Genomic DNA, 21,980 nt, shown 5'->3' with positions numbered 1-21,980 from the left:
TAATAAGTAATCGTTTTAACCACAATCTCTTAAGGCACTGGTCTGTTAAATTAATCAAATCCATCAAGTGCTTTTATATCGTATCTCGTGTCTCCCAACCAACTGGTCGACAGTTGGTCTCATCATCTCACAGGGACTACCCCCCTTAGCCGCGGGAGACAGGCTTAAACGGAGGGATCGGGGATCAGAGTGACAGCCCCCGGTCTGAGCGTTGTCGTGTCAATCCGCGCGACAACATTTTTTGGCGCCGTTGTCGGGGATAGAGTTTTTTCTGTCCTTGGTGTTTCAAAATCTTTTCATCATTCATCTGTCTATCATTCGTTTGAGCCGGCAACGCCAACATTTTTTGTCGCCGTTGCCGAGGATATTGTTTTCTCGGCGTTTCATCATTTTTTCATCATTCATCGTTCATCTGTCTATCATTCGTTTGAGCCGGCAACGACAACATTTTTTGGCGCTGTTGCCGGGGATACTTTTTCTCGGTGTTTCAAACGACAATCATCCTTCTCATTTTTATCTTTTCATCTGGCCCGACAACGCCAACATTTTTTGGCGCCGTTGCCAGGGACAGAGTTTTTCTGTTCCTGGAAGTTTCATCGACATTCATCTTCTCATCTCTCATCTCTCAGTTGAGCTGGCAGATTCAATATTTTGGCATCTTTTCATCCCATATCAGCAGCATCTCTTGGGGTTGTTTCTTGTTTGGGTGGCGACTCCATTTTCTCATTTTTCCCAGACAAGAAGCCTTCCTCATATTTGCTTGTGATTCCTTTTTGGATCTTAGAATCAGATTCATTGTTCAAGTTGCGACTCCACTTCTTTCATCTCTTGATTTTCTTGAGCAGAGATCTAGTTCTATCATTCATCTAATCCCTTATCATTTATCATGGATTATTCATTTAAGCCATGTCGTTTTACTGAACGTCTCCATGATTTTCCGGAAGATGCCATTCCTAAGTTACCTATTTTCTCGGGTGGTGACCCAATCGCTGTTAGAAGGCATCTAGTCTTGTTTACTCGCATCATGATCATATACTGTAGATCCCCTCAGTTTAATCATGAAGATATCAAAATGCGCCTATTTGTCCTTTCTTTAGAAGATGATGCTTTGAATTGGTTTAACAATTTTCCAAAGGAATCTTTCACTTCTTTAGAAGACATTGTCGATGCTTTTAAAAATAGATATGGTTATCCAAACAGCTTGCCTTCTGCCTCTAAAATTGTGCAACAGAAAGATGAATCTTCATATCAGAATGTGTCTTCCACCGAAAATATTGCAGATCAGGTTCATGATAGTGAAAAATCAGGGACAAATGACAATGAAAGGGAAGAGCAAAAGCAAATTTTACGAGATCTAATGATGCTGGTGAGAAATATGGAAATCAATCAAACTAATTATGTCAATGACGTGAAAACTTTATGCACCCACCTGGAAAAACGTAATAGGGAGATTGAGGTCACGCAAAATCAGCATGCTAAAGAAATTGAGGTCATGAAAACTAATCATGAAACAGAAATTAGAATCATGCAAAGCAAGATGTCAGTCTTAGAGGAAAATATGGTGACCAAGAAAGCTGATTATGATAGGGAAATTGACTCTATGCAAAACAAGTTACTAACTATGGATGAGGAAATGACTATCATGACGTTCAATCATAATAATCAAGTGGCTGACATGCAAGCGAATCATAAAGAAGAAATAAATTTTATGCAGCATTGCTTGATGGACATAAAGGAAAAGAATGTTAAAGTAATAAAAGACATGCAAGAACACCATGCCAGACAAATCAATGCTACAAAGGTTGAACAATCTAGTCAGATGGATGCCATTAAAACACAAGTTCAAAGGTTTCAGCAACTGGCAGAGGATAAGAGAAACCAGCAAACATCAACAGATCAGGAGTCTTCTCATTTGCTGCAACAAGATTCATCTTATTATTGGGAGGTTGTTGATTCGATTGAAAGATGGTTGATTGAGGGTGATCCAGACAGACTTAAGAATGATAAAGATCAGATGCAAGATGAAGAAAGACATAGCACGCATATCTTACATACTTCATCTGATAGCTTTGAAACAGAAAGTACCAGGTCATCAGTAATTCAACCAGCCAAAAAGAAAAAGCGCAAGAGAAAGAAGATAAGACGAAGATTTGATACATCAGACGGCCGTGAGCAGCTTGATTTTCGGATAGGAAAAAGTCCTACCATATGCAAAATTGGACATGGCACATCCGACAAGCAGCCCATAGATTTGCTTGAAAGCAGACAAATGCTCAGTATGCACTATATTGAACACATCTGATGCCATGGGGCATCTTTTGTATCGTATTTCAAACCCTACTCCCTGTTTTTTTCAGCATTCTTATTTCTGCTTTAGATAGTTAATAAATGAAGAGCTTTTATCTTTATTGTGCTTAACGTATATGATGATTTTTTGGATGGACGCTACTTATTTTTGTGTTGTATGGTTGCAGATTCTGGATTCTCACATTCCTGCAAGCAGCAACATGTCCCCAAGTAGAGCCAGATGTTGACCTCTACTGGTCAACTACCCATGCAGTACACCCCCCTTTTCTTTGCAAGAAAGGGGTAGCACCTGATCAGCATGTCCGTGCCATCCAGCAGTCATCAGCAACTTGATCAATCTAATTGTAAACCCAGTTTGCATGTATTAATTGTAAATAATCTTAGCAGATATGAGTCGTGTATTGCCTAGGTGGACCTAACTTTCTAGTGGTAATCTACGTCCCGGAAGGTTTTTCGTCTCACCGATCCATGGATCGGCAGAGTTTTCCTTCAAACCTGACCCCAAAGCCGGGATGGATTTTGTCATTAGAACTTTAGGAGAATCCTAGTGTGTTGATCTGCTAGATTATAGTTGTGTCGCAGAACTGGGTGTTTTGTGAGGGTCTGTATTAAGTGGGTTTGTCCCCTTGAGATGTAAATTGTAAAAAGTCATCATGAAATGTGTCTTGAGGGTTGAAAATGTTTTAAATCCCCTCGTGAGTCCTAAGTCCTAGGTCCTAGGTGATGTTTCCAAAGGCTTAGTTCGATGATCCATTTAAAAAATGAAATAAAATAATAAAATAAATAAAAATTAAGAAATTTAAAAATTTAAAAATGAAATAAAATAATAAATAATAAAAAAATTTTAAAAATTTTAAAAATTTAAAAATAAAATAAAATAAAAAATAATAAAAAAATTTAAAAATTTAAAAAATAAAATAAAATAATATTTTAAGTGAATAAATCGACGGATGAGATCAAGAGATGTCTTGATCCTCATCAACGGTCGAGATCATTTCTACATGGATCATTCGAACTAGCCGTTGGGATCATTTCCTTTATATAGGGTCTTAGGTGGTCATTTCAGATTCAATTGGATCTGTGAGTCTGATACTGAAGAAGCTCTCTTGTAAATCTGTTTCTGGTTAATAAAGGAAGACTTTGGGGTCCATATCTTGCTGGTGTTACTCTCTTGGAATGCTGTGAGATCATTTCATTTTCTGCATATGTTATTTTCAGCCATTAATAATAGCTTTTTGTAGAGTATTGTGAGCACAGGTATCTTGTTCACTTGCTGGGGTTTGGGTGCTGTTAGGGTTTCTGAAGTAATGGCAGGTATCTCCATTACTGTTTGAGATCTAGCAGCATTTTTGCCCTCTTTGTTGACGGTTGCTTTGAGCTGTGCAGAAAACATTTTCTGAAGGAATTTTGTGGGTGTTCGGGGAAGTTCTCGGCTGAATCAGCCAACTCCCGCAAGCATTTTTCGCTGAGCCCAGTTGGATTTGATCCTGGGTCTATCATTCGGTTTATTTTTCTAATTTGCATGAGAGATTTTCTGAAGTTCTTCACAGTGAAAATCTGGAATTTTCGTTTCTTTAAAATATTTCCGTTCTTATTGCTGAATCAGGCTGTCAAGGGGCCATATCTGTAATGCTTTTGCTGGATCTAGGGTTTTGATTTTGTTTACTGCAAATTTTTTTGTGATTTTAGGTTAATTTTTAAGGGTTTTACTTTAAATCTTTGCGTATAGCTGCCGGGTTCTTTGTTTACCATTCGCAGGATTACAGGGATCTGGAGGAAAATTTATTCTTGCAGGACCTCTGTCCCAGCTATCCAAGGGTTCTAAGCATCAGTGATTTTTCAGATCTGGGTCCAACATTTTGCAGACAAATCATTTGTCAACCGACCTGCATAAACCCTCACTGCTGCATCGTGGTCACCATCCGTTCGAAAGCTTCATTCAGCAAAGTCGTTTCTCCATACGCCACCCTCCCACCTGCGATTTCATCACGTATCAAACTACTAAAACAAATTGGCATTGCGGCTGAGGGGTTATGCTGGTCAGGTTCATCGTATCAGCAAAATTGATTCAACGCCACCACCATCTGTTATCCATTGTCCAGGTAAATCACGCTCAGAGAATCAAATTTCAGAAAGCCGAACAGGTAAAATCGATTCAATTTTTTTCAAATCACTGCGTCTGCGTCCAGGTAAGTTCCAAATCGATTTTTTTTTCTCCTACCGCCGTCAAACTGTGCTATCGAATTTCCATTTTTCATTTCAATCTTTCTCTGTCGGGGTCGGGATTTCTATTTTAACGCAGGCCTGCAAAAAACCGTGACATTTAACTGGAATAGTGCGTGCGTTCTCAGGTAATTTTTCGCTGTTTACGTTTCGATCCCTGCAAACACTCACATTCTTTTCCGCCATCAATCCAGATAATCTGCGTAATCTTAAAATCGATTCATGCTCCCCCCCTCCTCCGTCTGGTGCCGGAATCCGCATGCCTGCAAATTTGTCTCAGGATTTAGGTGTTAAATTCATCGTAGCGTGTGATTGCAGCAAGCATCGTGCGTAGAGGCATTGAAATTTTCCAGCCCAAAAGCCGAGCTCTGCCTTTCGCATTGACCCCATCAACTCGTCCAAACCGTTTCACGCATCTGGTTATGCATACGACACCAACGAAGCCTTCGTTCTCGCCTCCGAGCCCTGTCACGAAAACCGTCTCACACTTCATACGCTTCATACGTTTCATAATTTGCTTTGTTTGGTATGCGTAGTTATGATAGCGTATAGTTAGGGTTTGTCTCTTTTTTTTTTTAGTTTTATAAATTCCAATATAAAAAATAAAAAAAAAGGATTCACGTTTAGTTAGGTTTTAGCGTAGATTTTGAATTAGATTTTTTTTTAAAATGTTAGAATTTTTTAAAGTTTCATTTTTTAAAACATAAAAAAAAAAGGAGTTAGCGTGGTTTTATTTAGATTTTAATTTATTTTAGTTTAGATTTAGGAAATTTAAATTTTTATAATTGTTAGATTTTAATTTTTTTTAGATTTTTTTCCTTTCTTAGATATAAAAAAATAAAAAAGATTTTAGATTTAGTTTTATTTTTAAAATAGATTAATTTTTAGATTTCATTTTTTAATCTTTTGTTTAAAAAAAAAAATAAAAATTTGAAAAAGCATAAATTTTTTGTGGAAAATTCTCTTGTTTGCCAGATCCAGTCATTTTCGGGATTCATCATCTTTCATGCTGAGACCTAAATTTTCAAAGTCGAGATGCGAAATTGATATCTGGTTAATGATTTATGATTCGTGGTGGTTTAAAGCATTCATCTTTTCAAAATTTTCAGTTGTTGGATATCGTTTTGGTCATTCTAAGAGCATTGTGATTTAGCTGATGATAGATGATTACTGTTCGTGGTCCATATTTTTTATATCATTTAATAAGTAATCGTTTTAACCACAATCTCTTAAGGCACTGGTCTGTTAAATTAATCAAATCCATCAAGTGCTTTTATATCGTATCTCGTGTCTCCCAACCAACTGGTCTACAGTTGGTCTCATCATCTCACAGGGACTACCCCCCTTAGCCGCGGGAGACAGGCTTAAACGGAGGGATCGGGGATTAGAGTGACAGCCCCCGGTCTGAGCGTTGTCGTGTCAATCCGCGCGACAACAACAGGTAATGTAGGTCATCAAGGAAACGACTGACTCTTCAATGAAAACAAGGAACTCCAGGTATGAAGAATCAAATGTTGTTTTCGGTAAGATAAAGCAACATTATCTTATATTGGCCCTCTCCTCCAGACTCCTTGGGAATTTGGCTTATTGTAGTGCTTCAAGGCACTTCATCAGATAGAGGGGTGCACTTTCTAATTTGGTAGAGATGGAAGCAATCATGGGATTATACTTGGAGTTAATGCCACCTATCCCGAAAAGGGTGTATGGAATGTACCCCTCAACTAAATGAGGGTAACTCAATTCATTTATAAGAATCTCTTTATGTACCTGATCGCAAGAAGAACCTGGTGTCCGTTTTGGCAATGGAAGTCAAAGGTTTCAAGGTGGCATTCATCGAATGAAAGGTACGTGTTTGAAAATAGATTTTTCAAAGATGCTTTTACTCATGGGTTCAGGGTTGGCAATTTGTATCAAGTTGCAGGAAGTCCATTGGGGACCATGTTAGTTGACATATCTCATCTATAACATCGGAGGTCTACTTATTATGGGGCCTTACTTGATGTGAGTCAGATGGTGATAGGGATGCCTGAATTCAAGAAGAGCATGAAGGTACATGTCTGAGATGTACCGAAGGAAAATCTTACAAGGGGACCATTCCCCTCATTTAGCAGGTCCACAAGTTTGGAACAACCCGAGGGTTTTGAGGTTCATGATCGAGAATCTCATGTATGCAGGTGGAAGAAAGCCCTCTATGGCTTGAAGCAAAACACCACGGGCTTAGTATGAGAGGATTGATAGCTGTCTGATGAAGCTGAGATTCACTAGGAGTGAAGCCGATCCAAACCATTGCTTGAAGGTTGTGGATGATAGACCTCTCATACCGACACCTTCTGAGGACGACCTCTTTTTGACAGGTGCAGACCCTCTCATTTGCAAAAGTAAGAGGGACTTGGACTCCGGATTTGGAATGGTAAACTGCAAGCCCGCGACTACCTTGATGGAGCTTAACTTTCAGAAGTTATGTGGTAGTGATGCTGGACCAAATTTGGGAAATGCCTCCGAGTTTCACAAACTCATAGTAGCATTGATGTTCTTGGTGAACTCCTGTCCAGATATATATCTTGCAGTTAGCATGGTGAGCTTATATATGGTTGAGCCTCACTAGATTGGTGCCAATGATCTTTTGAGATATCTTCAGGCACAACCTCTCATAGATTGAGATACACTGTCGGAAATATGAAGCTGCATGATTATTCGAATGCTAAGTATGCAAGCAATGTGGAGGATCGCAAGAGCACTTCTGAGTGTTGGTTCTCTTTAGGTTCTGCTTCGATATCATGGATGAGCAGGAAGCAGAAGTTGGTTGCTATAAGCACTGCTAAGTCCGAATACATAACTACGAGTATGACCTCGTGTGCAGATGCTTGGTTGCGGAAGCTCTTTAGTGAGCTATTTGACACATGATGGATACCACCGTGATCTTCTGTGACAACCAGAGGGGGATTTGATTGATGAGGAATCTCGTATTCTATGATTTCTCCAGCATATAGACATCAGATACTACCTTATCTGGGATATGGTACATTAATGAGTAAGAAGGCTCCATCGCATTGCGACTGATGTACAAGTCGCAGACATTCTGTCGAAGCCCCGAGGAAAGGTAAAATGACTTTCCAGAACAACTTGGAGTCATTGAGAGACCCTCTTATGAGGATCCTGTATGATGCATGCATTGAGCTCTGGGAGCTCTGGGGGGATTGGGGTACTTCTTGGAGCAACAAGCGACCATAGGGCGACTCACCCTCCCCTAGTGGTGTGCTATGTACTGGGTGAATGGTTCAGCTTTCCCCTGTGATACCCCGTGGGGACTTATGGACAGGATGAGTGTTTTTCTTGTCGAGGCATCCTACCCATGTAGTCTGGGACTCATGGGAAGTACATCTCATTTGGCCAATGAGTAGGGAAATGGGGTTAGGGACCATAGTAGTACTATCGATTGATGCATTGTTGTATCTACTGTACTCCCTATGCTAGGATGATCTCCATTAATCTGGGATCAATGACACTGATTTGGGATCAGTATGAGTGGTTTGAGACACTCTTTTGATATTGATCTGGGATCAATGAAACTGATCTGGGATTAGTATGAGTGGTTTGAGACACTCTCTTTTGATATTGATCTGGGATCAATTGGCACTGAATTCGGATCAATAAGAGTGATATGACTCACCCTCTCTTGGAACTGATATGGGATCAGTAAGAGTGGTATGACACACTCTCTACATATGGGACTAATTTCGGGTCAGTAGAGAATGGTATGAGACATTCTCGATCAATTCCTCTTCTTCATGGTTCAACAGAGCAAAGCAGTGCAGGGCATTGTTGGCAGAGATAATACAGTCTAGCAGATGGATCAATGGATGGAGTTCTCCCTAGTTGAGAGGGAGTGTTAAAATTGCAACTAGGGCCAAACTCCATGTGGGTCATCTTGTTTATGGCAGCTGATATTTTTCTTGGATCCCTCTTATCGAGAGGTGTAGGATTGATCTAAAGATCATCCGATTCCGATAAGTATTCATGGAGATATGAATTTATTTGTGTTATGGGACAATTCTTCAAGGTCGGCCGGCAACCAAATAACCCCCACATGTGCTCAACGCTTTAGCATAAAAGGAGATGACTTGAGAGTCATTTCACACACACTCCACTCTTGATTTCTCTCCACTTGTGTTTTAGTGGAAGAGAAGTCTAAGAGGTGGATGCCCTAAATGCAGTCCTAGGAGATGCCCTAGCTCCTAACGTAGTTATGGAGGAGAGACCTTAATGTTGTCCTGAAAGGGTCACCTAGTTGCAGTCAAGGAGGGCTCATCCACGCTGCAAGGAGAAGCCTTCTATAGGTTGTCTAAGGAAGACTTATGTTGTCCCTAATCGCATTGAAGGAGGGTTACTAACATGCCCTAGCCGCAGTAAGGATGACAGGCCAATGAGGGGTTGAAAGGATGTTTTCAGGTGACCGAGTGTTGGAAGGAGGGCTGAATTACCATGTTGGAGGGCTACAATAATAAGGGACTGTTCTGGGCTAGTAAACGCAGGGATTCCTCCTGAAACAGGCCGAGTAATGGACTGTTCTGTTGTGACTAGGCCGCAGGCCTGTAGGTGCTGTTTTGAGGGTCAAACATAGAGCTGTAGGTGCCTCCTCAAACAACGAGGTCACATAACTTGAAGAGGAAAGGAGGCTGCATAAGTTAATGTGTGTTTTGGGCATGACTATTGGGTTGTGGGAGCCCTAACCAGTGACCAAAACACTGCCCATAAACAGAAGTGCAGAAGTATGGTTACTTGTGTTGGGTCATTGGAGAGGTCTCTTCATTTATGAGGAGATTCTATATACTGTCACAAGAAGTTCTTACCAACAGTTTGTATTACAGTGGGCCATATATTGATGACCAACAATGGAACAACAATATTGCAAACATGGAATAGCAATGCCACATAGGATCAACAATGCCACATGGGACAACAGTGGTAGCATGATGCAACAATGGCACATTGGGACAACAGTGTGGTAGCATGGTGCAATAATGGCACATGGGATCACAAGTACATGGTGCAACAATGGTACTTGGGATAGCAATGATACTTGCTGCAGCGAGTACATGGTGCAACAATGGTTCATGGTGGAGCAATGGTACATGATGTAGTACAATGATGGGTACAATCATGATTAGTGAAGCATGATGAGATGCAACATAGTGATGATGGGTGCAACATGGTGCAGCACGGTGAGGTGTAGCATGATGATGAGGAGAAGCACAACGATAGGTGCAGCAAGGCGATGGAATCACATTGGAGAATCAATTGAAGCAGCATGTCTTCAATTGAGTTCAACTACCTCATGTATCATCTTCTTAGAGATGATCTATGCTCTTATTTAGATAAGTCAAAGTGTTGACTTCTGTTGTATATGTACTAACTCTCTCTCTCTCTCTATCTGCTGAACTATTGAAGAACATATAATAAGAATTGATCAAGGGTTTACCCACATTGGGGTTTGTCCCTGGCTAGCGCCACATCTTGTGTCCTCTTGTCTTGGCTTGTCTTATGCGATCTATGTTTATGTTCTATCTGCAATTTACTATAATGCTGATGTGATTGCTAATCTGGAAAATATATTGAGCTAACTGTGAAAATTGAAATAAATTGCTCTAAGCATAGAACACACCTAAAATTAACATTTGTCTTGTGAGGTCTTCTCCATAGCCCTTGAGCATTTAGCAAGTCTTTCCTAAACAAGAAAAATATGAAAAGAAATGTTATTAGCATCGAGTACAAATTCATCTAGATAAGAGAAGGAAACCAAATATAATAGGATAATACAAGAAATAAGATACTTATGTTTGAAAAATGGTGAGGGCTCCCTCTCAATCCAATCTCAAGGGATACCTATAACTTTATCAAAACTATTCAAAAATGTATATCCAAAGCATGTTAAACCTACAATTACTAGAAATCAAAGCATAAAGGGAAATAATTCAAAACTTTAGAGTAGAATGATATGTATGAGATAGAATCCTTAAGAGTCCCTAGCAAATAAATCTTTGATTTCAGATTCTTCCTTGTTTTTCTTTGTTGAACCTTCTTCGACAAAGTTTGCTTGATCCCAGTCTCTCCTTTTATTCTTTTGATTCTCAGGACAATCACTTCTATAGTGACCCATCTTGTGACATTTGTAGCATTCGATCTTGGATAGGTCTATCTTCTTTCTTGGCCTTTTGGACTTCATGAAGGTTCCCTTATTCTTGTGATGTGTGGAGTAGGCATTTGAAATTTTCTCTTCATTCTCTTTGTTGCTTACTAATGAAATTATGACTTCTTCTTGACTACATGCATTCCATAATTGTTCAAATGCAGGAGTGTCCTTCGAACTGTTGATCCATCTCTTGAGCGGAATCTATGTTGGATATATATGGGATGAGGTTATCCTTTGTTCCATCCATCATTAGGGTCATGGTCAATATCTCTGTTTCTCTGAACTTTGCTTTTGCATCAGTTGATTCATTTGCGGGCTTCTTTACTTTTCCTTTGACTAGATCCAAGACTTTATTCTTCTCGAGGATGAGACCTATCCTCTTTTTCCATGGCTTGTAATTGGATTCTCCACCTAATTTGTTTTCTCCCTTTTAGACATGGTTCTTGAAGATAGTAGGCTTGTCTTCTTATATGATCTTGTTGACCTTTATTCAACTTCTTAAAACTTCTTATTCTCTCTTCAATAGATCTTCAGTTTGCCTTTTTCCTTCTTCTTCACCTTAGCTCTAATACCATGTTGGAAAATCAGAAAGGCATAAATATTTTCTTTATGTTGATAATTACTGGTGATGTTCTTATTAACTTTCTTGTATTCTTATTTTATCTTAGTTCATCAAGCAATTACCAAAATCATAACACGAAGATCAAAGACACCAGATGTAGGAAGAGAGCTAGGGAAAATCCCCTATCTAGTGGAAAACGCAATCAAAAACTCTTCCTTCAATAGTTTCATGAGATAATCCAAGACTCTTTGACCTAGACACAAACTTCCTCATATCACCAAGTCAGCGCTTCCCTTCTTCTGTAGATGATAACCTTCCAGCAACAACTTCGACCTTGCAGCAACAAAATTTCGACCTAGTAAGTAGTAGAAACTTCGATCTAGTAGCAACAGTAGAAACTTTGACCTCTCTAGTAGAACTTCGACCTCTTTGATCCGAACAGTAACCCAATAACTTTGTACAAATGAGAGAGAGATAGCCCAAAACTTTGACTTTTGTCCTTCTCTTGCAATTCTCCTTCTTCTCTTGGAACTTGACACTTTTCTGCTAGTTCTGCTTGTATATCGAACTTGTATAATTGATGTCCTTCAAATGAATTGAACTGCCCTGATTTATAGCCTCTTCTATGGGTCGAATTACCTAGATGTAGGGCGACTTGATCAGGTGAGGGCTGATTTGGCATGGAGGTGACAAATGACTTATTTGACTCAATAATTTTTTTTTTTACATGATTCAAAAGCCCAAGAAGGGTCTCATAAAAAGGACAATGACTTTAATGACTCAATATATAACCTAGAAGTCCTCAATGGGGACTTTGACCTATAACATGATGGCCCAAGCATGAAACCCATGCTTTAATAAATCATACTGATGATAATAAAAAAATCTTTTTCTTTCTTTTGATAATACATTTCATTATGACTCAAATACAATTATGAAGACCGAAACTAGTTACATTCTTCAACACTTTAGATATCACTCAAAACCCAATAGACATAATGGTTTTCAGAATTTTAATATTTAGGGGATTGCAATGTTTCCAATTGATTGTCACGCGTGAGGGTATAAGATTGGCATTTGATCAAGAGCATGAAGCCCTTTAAGTACCTTGATGTTGGTGTCATTAATTATTGAACTTCGTTGATGTTGGTGGTATTTCTTGTTGAACTCTTCTACCATGGCCTTAACTAAAATGTACCCTTCACTCAAAGGAAAATAATTGGTTAAGCACGCTAAGATTTTTCTACCATATTATAAGATTGAGGAGATGAACCCTTCACTCAAACCAAAATCATTGGTTAGGCATGTTAAAATTTTCCATTTCTACCATATTATAAGGTTGAGGAATCCAAGTCTGAAGACTTTGAGCTAGATGATGTTTATGTAGCTCTTGTTGATGATCCCATTTCTAGTAGTGCTGAATCAATGATGAGTTTCATGAGTGATCATGTTGATCAGTGATTTGTAGTTTTGATGTCTAGTTTTGTTGCTACTACTACTACTGAGGTTGTAGAGGAGTCTAAGGAGTCCTTAGACTTTGAGCCAGATGATGTTTATGTAGCTCATGTTGATGATCCCATGTCTATTAGATGATTGATGTTATATGGTTTAATCCATGTTTTTATGCTTTTTATAACTAATTCATCATTCTACATGCTTTTGTTGACATATGTGCATCAAAATATATAAAAATATATGTTATATAATATTCGCTCTTGATTCGCTCCCGACTCGGAAGCTTCTGAAACTTGTCGCTCCCCACTCTTGCTTTCACTTCCACTACCTGCTTTTGCTCCCACTTCTAAGCACCCTTCCCACTTCTAAGCACCCTTGAACCATATTGATGACCTCATAATTTATAAAGAGTATATACATCTATCATGGTTGATTGCAGATGCTTGGTTTGTCTCCTCATTCATCATGCTTAAGAGATTGAGGGGTTCAATATAGACTTGGGTCCATGGTTATTTTAGAGTTTTGGTCTTTTTGGACAAAGATGGATCAAACTTCTTCAAGAAAGGTCAAGGATATAGCATTAGATGATGGTTGGTAGGAGAGGATAGATCTTACCTTTAAGATCATGCACCATATCATCTCTTTGTTGTAGTTTGCAGACAAGGACCAACCCATCCTAAGAGAGGTTTATGAGAGGTGGGATTCCATTATTGAGTCGATGAAGAGTGCCATGAGTACGGGAAATTAGTAGAGACTTTATTCACTACCATATAGGTTATTTTTATCAACAGGTGGGATAAGAGTTGCACACCTTTGCATTGCTTGACTCACTCATTGAATCCCAAATATTATAGTAATGATTGGCTCAATGGTGGCCCGTGGGTCTTCATGCAGATTCCCTTGTCACATAGATGGAGAGATTTCACGGAGGAGGAAAGATGCATTTAGAAGGATATATCCAAATAAAGCATACCTTGTTGAGGTGGAGGGCTTCATAGATGTTTTCTTTGAGAGATGTAGAAGCTATGATATGATGATAGACAAAGGGGTTAAGGAGCCCTATGCTTGGTGGGAAACTCATGGAGCAGCTTGTTCTCTTCTACAACAATTAGCCATGAGGCTCCTCTTGTAGGTTAGTTTATACTCTTGTTGCAATAGGAATCAGAGCACACATGGGAATTTGCACCGTTTGAAGAAGAGCAGGCTTGAGCAATCAAGGGCAGAGACAATGGTGTATGTGCACACCCAGCTTCATCTTATTTACAGGCAAAGGGAGGAATTGTTGAAGGGAAAGAAAAATATGTGGGATACATTTCTTGATGGTATGAGTTTGGACAACAGTATTGCGTTGGAATTCGCCAACTTGGATCTTAATTAACTACTTCTAGAGGTAAGCACTTTTGATAATGGTGATCCTCTTAAGCGGTCATCATTCACACTAGCATATGCACAAATTGAATTGGATACAGAGGAGGAGGATGGAGCAGAGAGCAGTGATAATGATGCTGATTTTGAGGATTCTAGCATGGGGTGGACTAGTCATAGTCACGAGCTATGCAGTTCTTCCATCTATGGTTCTAGTATCTAGCCTATTTTTTGTTTTTCATTGTGAATCCTACCTATAATAGCAGTGGCTCAGTATCTATGTAATATGTTTTGATTTTGATGACATAGTGAGAAAATTGCAGTTTATGGTTCTAATTTCTAATGTGTTCGTCATTTGATCAACATTGATGTAGTACTAAAAGGTAGTAACTAGTTGTATGATTGAATTTATATAATGTAAATGTTCTAGTTTCTAATAAAATTTGAATCTTCATGGCAATATTTCACTTTTGTATGTGTAATTTGTTATTTTTTTAATCTATATATAAACCATGTCCTGTTTCTAGGGTTGCTGTGTCTTGCGTCAGATACTCGTGATTTATTGTCCTACATGTCCTGTGTCATCATGTTAGGTGGCTTATATCAAGAATGCTACATTATTGTTGATGACATGATTTATTTTATATTTCTTTTGCATACCTTTATGGTGATTGATAGATATGGAATCACAACTTTTCATTCAGACTCACTGACGTGTCACAAACAGGTTAGAATCAAGAAGAAGCTACCGAAGAGTGTCCTATCAGAAAGGGTCAAATTGCTTGATGATAATAATCGAGTAGATAATGTATTTTTTGGGTTTAGGCCTATTTTATCTTCAGCTGACATGTAAGTTCCTTCAACTATGAATGTTACTTATATGCCACATATTGCTTTCAAATGCATGTTTAGATTGTTTTTACTCATTTTTAGTAATTATGTGGAGATAAAACGTTCATACTTTTATGGCTAAATGTTTGTCAACATAAATGGAATTTTGAAGAGCGTGTACTGTAGTGCATCGTTGATTCTCATATTCTCTTTTACTTTAGTTATAATCATTGTTTCAGTTTGGTATATAAAAGATGTCAACGAAATTAGAGATTCTGAACTATAATTCATTAAATAAGAATTTTAATTTTTCACTGCCTTTTCAGATTTAGGATATTTCTACAGATGAGTGTGCTCTAGATTCATTACTTCTACCTTGACGTGCTTGGATTAGAAACTTTCTTGATACATTTTATAGTTGTTTTACCTTCCTCTTGATTTCATTTTTGGCTATCAGGTTTAGGCAGAGAAAATATGGGTTGGATAGATATAAGATTGAACCATTTAAAGTTCGACACAAACTAACTGAATAATTGTCTTAAAACTTAGGCTACTTATGGATTTCAATGTTGATTCTTATGCCCCAAGTGCACATATTTCCATTCAGGTAGGTAATGGCAAATTGGATTTTGATGTGATAAAGATTGCTAACTTTCATGCTTTTCTTGGAATTTCTCATTTAATTTTTAATCTATATATGAATGTCCACTAGTGTTCAGGATTTTGCCATGGAATTAGAAATGTACAAAGATGTTATGAGCATAGGGAGTGCAAAGGCATCTCCCGAAAGAAGACAACAGAAACACTAAATAGATTTGTTTTCGTTTGTTGGAATTGTTCCATGGAAATGGTTTCATTCGCAGTTTTGTGCAATCAATTCTTGGCTGAGTGGTTGTCATTAGGGGCGATCTAATTCACTAAATTCATCCAAGTATTGCCCTTGGTCCTATACAAATGTAAAGGTTTCTTGTGGAGGCAATTGGTGCACAAGGGGCAAACAAGTCTAAGTGAGATTTTAACATATGTGAGGAGGATAACAACTTCTCCTCTTAACCACCCAAGCTAGACTCCATTGATGAAATCATTTATTATCTGGTATTTTGGGTCATCATTGAGATCATATTCTTCACTGTCAAGAAAGAAAGGGGATTATGTTGTTGGTGATAAAGATTACTTGAGAATTCCCTTGATGTTGGAATTTCTAAGTGTGACACGTTAGAAACCCTTCATGCATTTTACTGATTTATTCCTACCTACTTGTTCTGTTAATTAACAAGTTATTTACCATGTAAATACTGGAAATAAATACAAGTACATGCTCAACACATTACAGATGTTTAACTGAAGGAAATAGAAACAAGCACACGAGTGACACCGTTGTTTTTGGACTAATGTCCCCGGAAAAACCCAATGCGGGAAAACCGGTGCAGCTATTTGAGGGTTTGATTTGTTAAACAGTTTCAGAATACAATTTGGGTGCCAAAATTTGGCTCACCCAACAGAGAAAAATCTTGGCAGTAGTACCTCACTACTCGGAAGCAGATATTCTGGCTGAAACCCCAGATAAACACTGCAGCAGCTCCACAGCTCCAATCTGCCCCACAAAACCCCAGCGTCAACCTCTCTTTGGCCCAGCGTTATCCCAACATCACTTTGGCTTGGCCTGCGTCAGCCTGCAGAGGCACGGTGTCAGCCCTCTGGCCCTTTGCATCACCCACGCTGGCCCTCTGAGGCACTGTGCAACTCTTGGCTGGCTCTGCGTGAACCCTTGGCTGCTTCTGCGTCCCTCTCTCCGGCTATTGTGCTGATCCTCCCAATGCTACCTCTGCCTCTCTGCTTCTGTATTCATTGCCCCAGATCAACACTACCTCTTAGCGAGGACTGTGCTCTAGCAATACTCCTCATTGAGCATCACTCTGATCATCTGGCATCAGTCCCTGTGCTAATGCTAGGCCTGCTGCCCAACATCCTCTACACTGCCACATCCTATACTGCTACCCATGGCCCTGCCACTGCCATTGTTGCATTCGTACTGCAACTCCCTTTGCATCTGTGCTGCTGCCCATGGCCCTGCCACTGGCACTGTTGCATCTGCATTGCAACCCCTCTCATCATGCTGCCCATAGCACTACCACTTCTAACTGTTGCACTGCAACCCAGTTATTGAGAAGTAAGTAACTGATCTCCCAACTCTGACATCTCCATCAGGCTAGAAACACTCTTGATGTTGAAGCTCCCTCTATCACTGACAAGTGCTCCCTCTCTGACCTCCACGCTGCTGCAACAACTCTGTGCATCTCGCACCGTTGCACACCTGTTTGTGCCATCCTGCACTGGTGCAACACTCCTGTGCCTCTCGCACTGTTGCAGCCTGCTAGCCTTGTGCTATCCTGGGAATCCTGCACTATAGCCTTAGTCACCGGGTTCGGTGAATTTGAACGAATAAATTCGAAATTCGCCGAACTTCAAACGAATTCGAAGTTGTTCATTCAAGTTTGCCGAATAGAAAGGCGAACTAGAATTTAAAGGCGAACAAAATCGTTAAAAATTGTTAAAATTCGTTAAAATTCGTTTTTGTTCGATTTTTTTTTTAATTTTTTTTTATTTATTCCTCTGTTTAAAAAAAATTTAGAAATGAATCGCTGTTTTTGCGGGCCTTGTGGTTTTGGTTTTGGTTTCATTGCTTGCGGTGGGTTAGGTTTCATTGTTTGCAGCCATCGAACCCACCGACGACCACTGACTAGTCCACAGCGTGAGCAATAGCATACACAACTTTTGACGGGTTTTCAGGTTTTTGACGACTTTATCGACGACTTGTGGCTTGTGGCAGCGTCGACGGGTTGTAATCTAGACCATAGGTCTGAGTTAGGAGAGCGAAGGGATTTGAAGCACTGTTTGCTGGATTTGAAGTGCTAGGCTACAAGCCTAGACTAGGCTGAATCTCTTAAGAGAAAGAGCGAAGCTCTGTGCTTTGAGCTTAGTGTCTAAACTCACCTCAGAGGTCCGAAATCTGAGGTTCTATGCATCATTGCATAGTTATCCGAATTATATAGTTTGTGAACTAATAATAGTCCTTATCTCTAGCAAAGATTTTTACTTAATGAAAAGAGCCAAGGTCGAGTTACATAGAGGCACTCTATGACTCATTAAGGAAGCTACAGTCATAACTGAAAGATCCATGTATAAGCAACAAAGTAGACTCTTTGAAGTGATAAAGGTGCTGACCTCATCTCAAGCTGTGGCTTGTGGCTTGTGGCAGCGTCGACGACTTGTAAGTTGTGGCTTGTGGAGTTTTTGACGGCTTGTGGCTTGACTAGTGCAACACGCCGACATACACAGCTCGGCCAACCGCTAGTCCTGCACAGTGGGCCGTGGCACATAATACATTACAGACTTTACACTGTAAAGTTTACAGTGAACTGCCTTCTAATGTCTGACTCAAAACAACGCTCACTGTGTCAACATTTTCGCAAACCAGAACTTCAACTAACTAGAACTCCTCTCCTCAAACCCTACAATCACTGATTGGTATAAATTATAATTGTGAAATATGAGCAGTGGTGAGATAGCTTAGATTTTTTTTGAAGTTGTGGCATTGAAGATTGAAGAGGCATCTATTGAAACTTGAAGCAGCCTCCAAGCTCCAATAAACTTGGAAGTTCTGAGTCCTGACAGAGCTTGAGAGCAGTGAGCCTTCAAGCAAGCCTTCAAGCAGCCTCGGCCCTCCAGCAAGCCGCACAGTGCACTGTCCAGGCTCCAGCTTCCAAATTCCGGCCTCTAAGTAAGTCAAAAATTTAAATACACTTTTTTTTAATTAGCTCAATAAAATTTACTAGTTTTTATCAGTTAAAACTTAAATACAATTTATCAGTGTTTAAAGAGGCTCAGGCTGAATTTTGAACTGATAATTTTTTTGTTTTATAAATTATAGTTTCAAATTTTCATAATTTCATTATGCGTGAACCTCTGGCTGACTCTGCATGAAGCTTTGGCTGGCTCTGTGTCCTTCTCTCCCTGCTTCTGCACTGATCCTCCTGGTACTATCTCTGCCTTTCTGCTTCTTTATTCACTGCCCCTCAGCTGCAACTCTGATCACTCTTTCGACTTCCTCAACAAACCCTGCCCCAGAAAATCGAAATCTTGATCAACTCGGTGTGTTCTCCAAGTGACTCTCAAGCCTCCTTTTATACTTTTCTCGTTGACAATTCAACGACCGAGATTAAGTTCCTAATCAACGGCTAAGATTAATTCTGGCTTGATCCATGACTTTTGGACCATTCTAACACAATTTTATATTAATACACACCTAAGTTTAGATTTAGGGACTCCATTAAAAATATTAATTATTTTAATATCTCCCAAACTGTTTAGAATTTGCCCAAACCATTTCTGGGTATTGGAGATCTCATGTGCCTTAGCGTCTCCACAAAGTTTCGAGGCTAGAGCACATCCAATGCTACCCCAAATCAACACTTTGAGCATGTAATAGTGTTACCTCCCTAGGTAGGAGTGGCTAATAAATAACCCTATTAGGTGTTCCTAGCCCCTAAAGGGAAAGACATGTCCAAGGTACATCCTTCAAGTGATAGGGGTCATGTGGATGATAATGAGGTGGATTTGGAGATAGGGGTCTCAAGGCCAAATGGCATGGTTTCAAGGGTGGTAATGATGAGGGATGTCCACACATTTGGGTGTATAGATTTAGGAGGGAGAAATCGTGGTATGAGTTACCTCGACCTTTGTATTTCCACCCTTCCTCATTTGCTTTTACCTTTGCTTGATTTTCTTTCTTATAGCTGCTCGGGGCTCCAAGAGATGAGAGCATGTTGTGTATGATATAAGCAGTGATTACTGCCTTAAGGTGGGGCAGTTCATCGCCCACCAAGGGTTGGGACGTGCAGAGGTTCCTTAATGAATGATGTGGGGGGGACTCATGGGGCCCTAGGAACCAGGGTGATGGCCATAATGAAGGGGTAGAGATCGTATTTGGCTTTTTCCCATGTGCTAATGTCTTAATTAATTTAATTAGTCAGTTTTAATTAAATTAATTAGTTAGTTTTAATTTAATAGTCATTAGTTAAATGAAAAGGCATGTCTAAAAGACATGCCGAATCATGAAAGGACACCTGCCTAGTTATATAAGTAGACCCTCATTGTAACATTCAACAATCCTTGTTCTATCATATTATCAATAAAATATCACTTACAATACATTGTGTATATTTATATTTAAAATACAACAAGCTACAGTGTTTGTTGCTACAATGGTATCGTAGCCAAGTTGACCCTTGGACGTTATCCATTGCACAATTTATCATCAAGCTTAGATCTTGAAATTATGCAGACATATTTTGAGGAATTAAGTGAGTCTCATAAATCTAAATTTGAGTTGTTAAGTAAAATTCAAGAATCATAATAAAAAAATCATTTACAAAATCCCTTAAGGTTTTCAATGTTAGAAAAATATAACTAGGTTCGGTCTTCATAATGACATGTAACTGTGATTTTTTAAATGATGTAAAGAAAAATAAAATTATTATGCCTTGCTTCATGGATTTCATGAGCAAGAGGTTTTATTTTTAGATAAGCTCCCATTGAGAGCTTTAGGATTTGTCATAAAAGTCATATAGAGTCAATGTCATGTATGAGGAATGTATGTGACTCAAAATATTGTCAAATAGCCCTCCAATGACAAGCACAAGTCCTCCTCCTCTTTGTTGGCTTCAAGATGGAGTAACAACACTCATGTCGGACAACTCTTCATAAAGATAGGTCAACTTATTTACTTGACAACGATTGTAAATAGGCAGGTGGGTGCTTCACATTTACATAGACAATTTCTCAAATGTCTTTGAGTTTTTTGGAAGGATGAAAACAGAGATAATTTCGGATCTGTGACACAGTGAAAAGACTTTGGATGTCTGAGATTTTTGGAGGAAGTAACAAGTTCATATGTATCACAGAAAGGAACTTGGATGGAGAAGGGACAACAAATTTATCTCTATAATTAACCACTGTCAAAGGAATTCGGATCCTTCTTATGATCACAGTGAAGGCGAGGGAGAATGGTCTCTGTATAGACCACAGTCCAGTTTCTTTGAGATAGTTACAGTTATGTATAATGAGGGACCTATAGCTCGGTAGTATGCCACAGTGATTCAATATACATTACAACAAAGAAGTATTCGATGCCTCTCAGAAAGAAGATAACTAGTATGTGACTAGCCCTTAGTATTGAAGAAGGCCTTGGTATTATCTCAGACATAAGGATTCGGTTCTACTATTGAAGGAAGAAGAGCATTACTGTGATCTTAGTTTTATATAACTACAATGATCTCATATGATGCAAGATTTGAAGAAGAAGAAATCGAGCAAGAGCAACTGATAAGATGGAAGAGGACTTGTGGCTTGGTCTTGGAGTGACTGATAGGTCAAGGGTCTTGGTCTTGGTATTTGTCAATGGGAATCTCTATAAGAAGAATTTTGTGTGGGTTTTGCTCTCAAAGAGTGAGAGGTTTTGGCCTTGGCTTATAGTGTATATGCTGTGTCGCTTGTCTATTTATGTTCATGCATTGGTTACTGTTTGGTGAAGAAGAACACTAATAATCTAACACGAAGAACATCCTAATCTAAACAAGTAAAAAGCATTCACAACCAGTCACTAATAGAAGAGAAATCACCTAATGCTAATGCCCTAGATTTCTCAACATGGTATCAGAACTACGGTGTTGAAGTCAAAGAAAGGGCATCTAATCAAAAAGACATTCAAGGATGGAGTTTCAAGAAAGACATCAAAGCAAGTCGAAGGTTATCAAAGCAAAAGATCAAGATCTGCATTGAAGAATCAAACCTAGATCGAAGAAGCAGTCTACAACAGCAAGAGCTTTTGATTCTATAGTCATCATCAAAAAACCACAAAGACCCTCATCAAGTTATCTACAAAGCAAGGTAGCTCGAAGAACTTTAAAGTTGACAATCACATCATCTTGCAGAGAATCGAAATACTAGAAGCATTTCTGGTCTAAACTACGAGAGAAGTTGAAGTAT

General features: G+C 39.1%; 1 protein-coding gene across 2 annotated transcripts in view; it reads left to right on the top strand.

Moving 5' to 3' along the window:
- LOC149169799 (tetratricopeptide repeat (TPR)-containing protein) overlaps positions 1-21,980 on the top strand; it is a 437,974-nt gene that overhangs the window by 220,246 nt on the left and 195,748 nt on the right. For both annotated transcript variants that reach the window (XM_089428816.1, XM_089428817.1), the window contains exon 11: positions 14,830-14,951. In XM_089428816.1, the coding sequence (XP_089284942.1) occupies positions 14,830-14,951 (122 nt within the window). The remainder of the gene's footprint in view (positions 1-14,829; positions 14,952-21,980) is intronic.

Source organism: Pinus tabuliformis, chromosome 4_2, assembly GCF_031772625.1.
Source record: "Pinus tabuliformis cultivar Carrire ecotype Pingquan chromosome 4_2, CPIR1, whole genome shotgun sequence".
Classification (NCBI taxonomy): Eukaryota; Viridiplantae; Streptophyta; class Pinopsida; order Pinales; family Pinaceae; genus Pinus; species Pinus tabuliformis.
The sequence above is the reverse complement of the archived record's forward strand: the minus strand, read 5'-3'. Positions and strand labels throughout refer to the sequence as shown.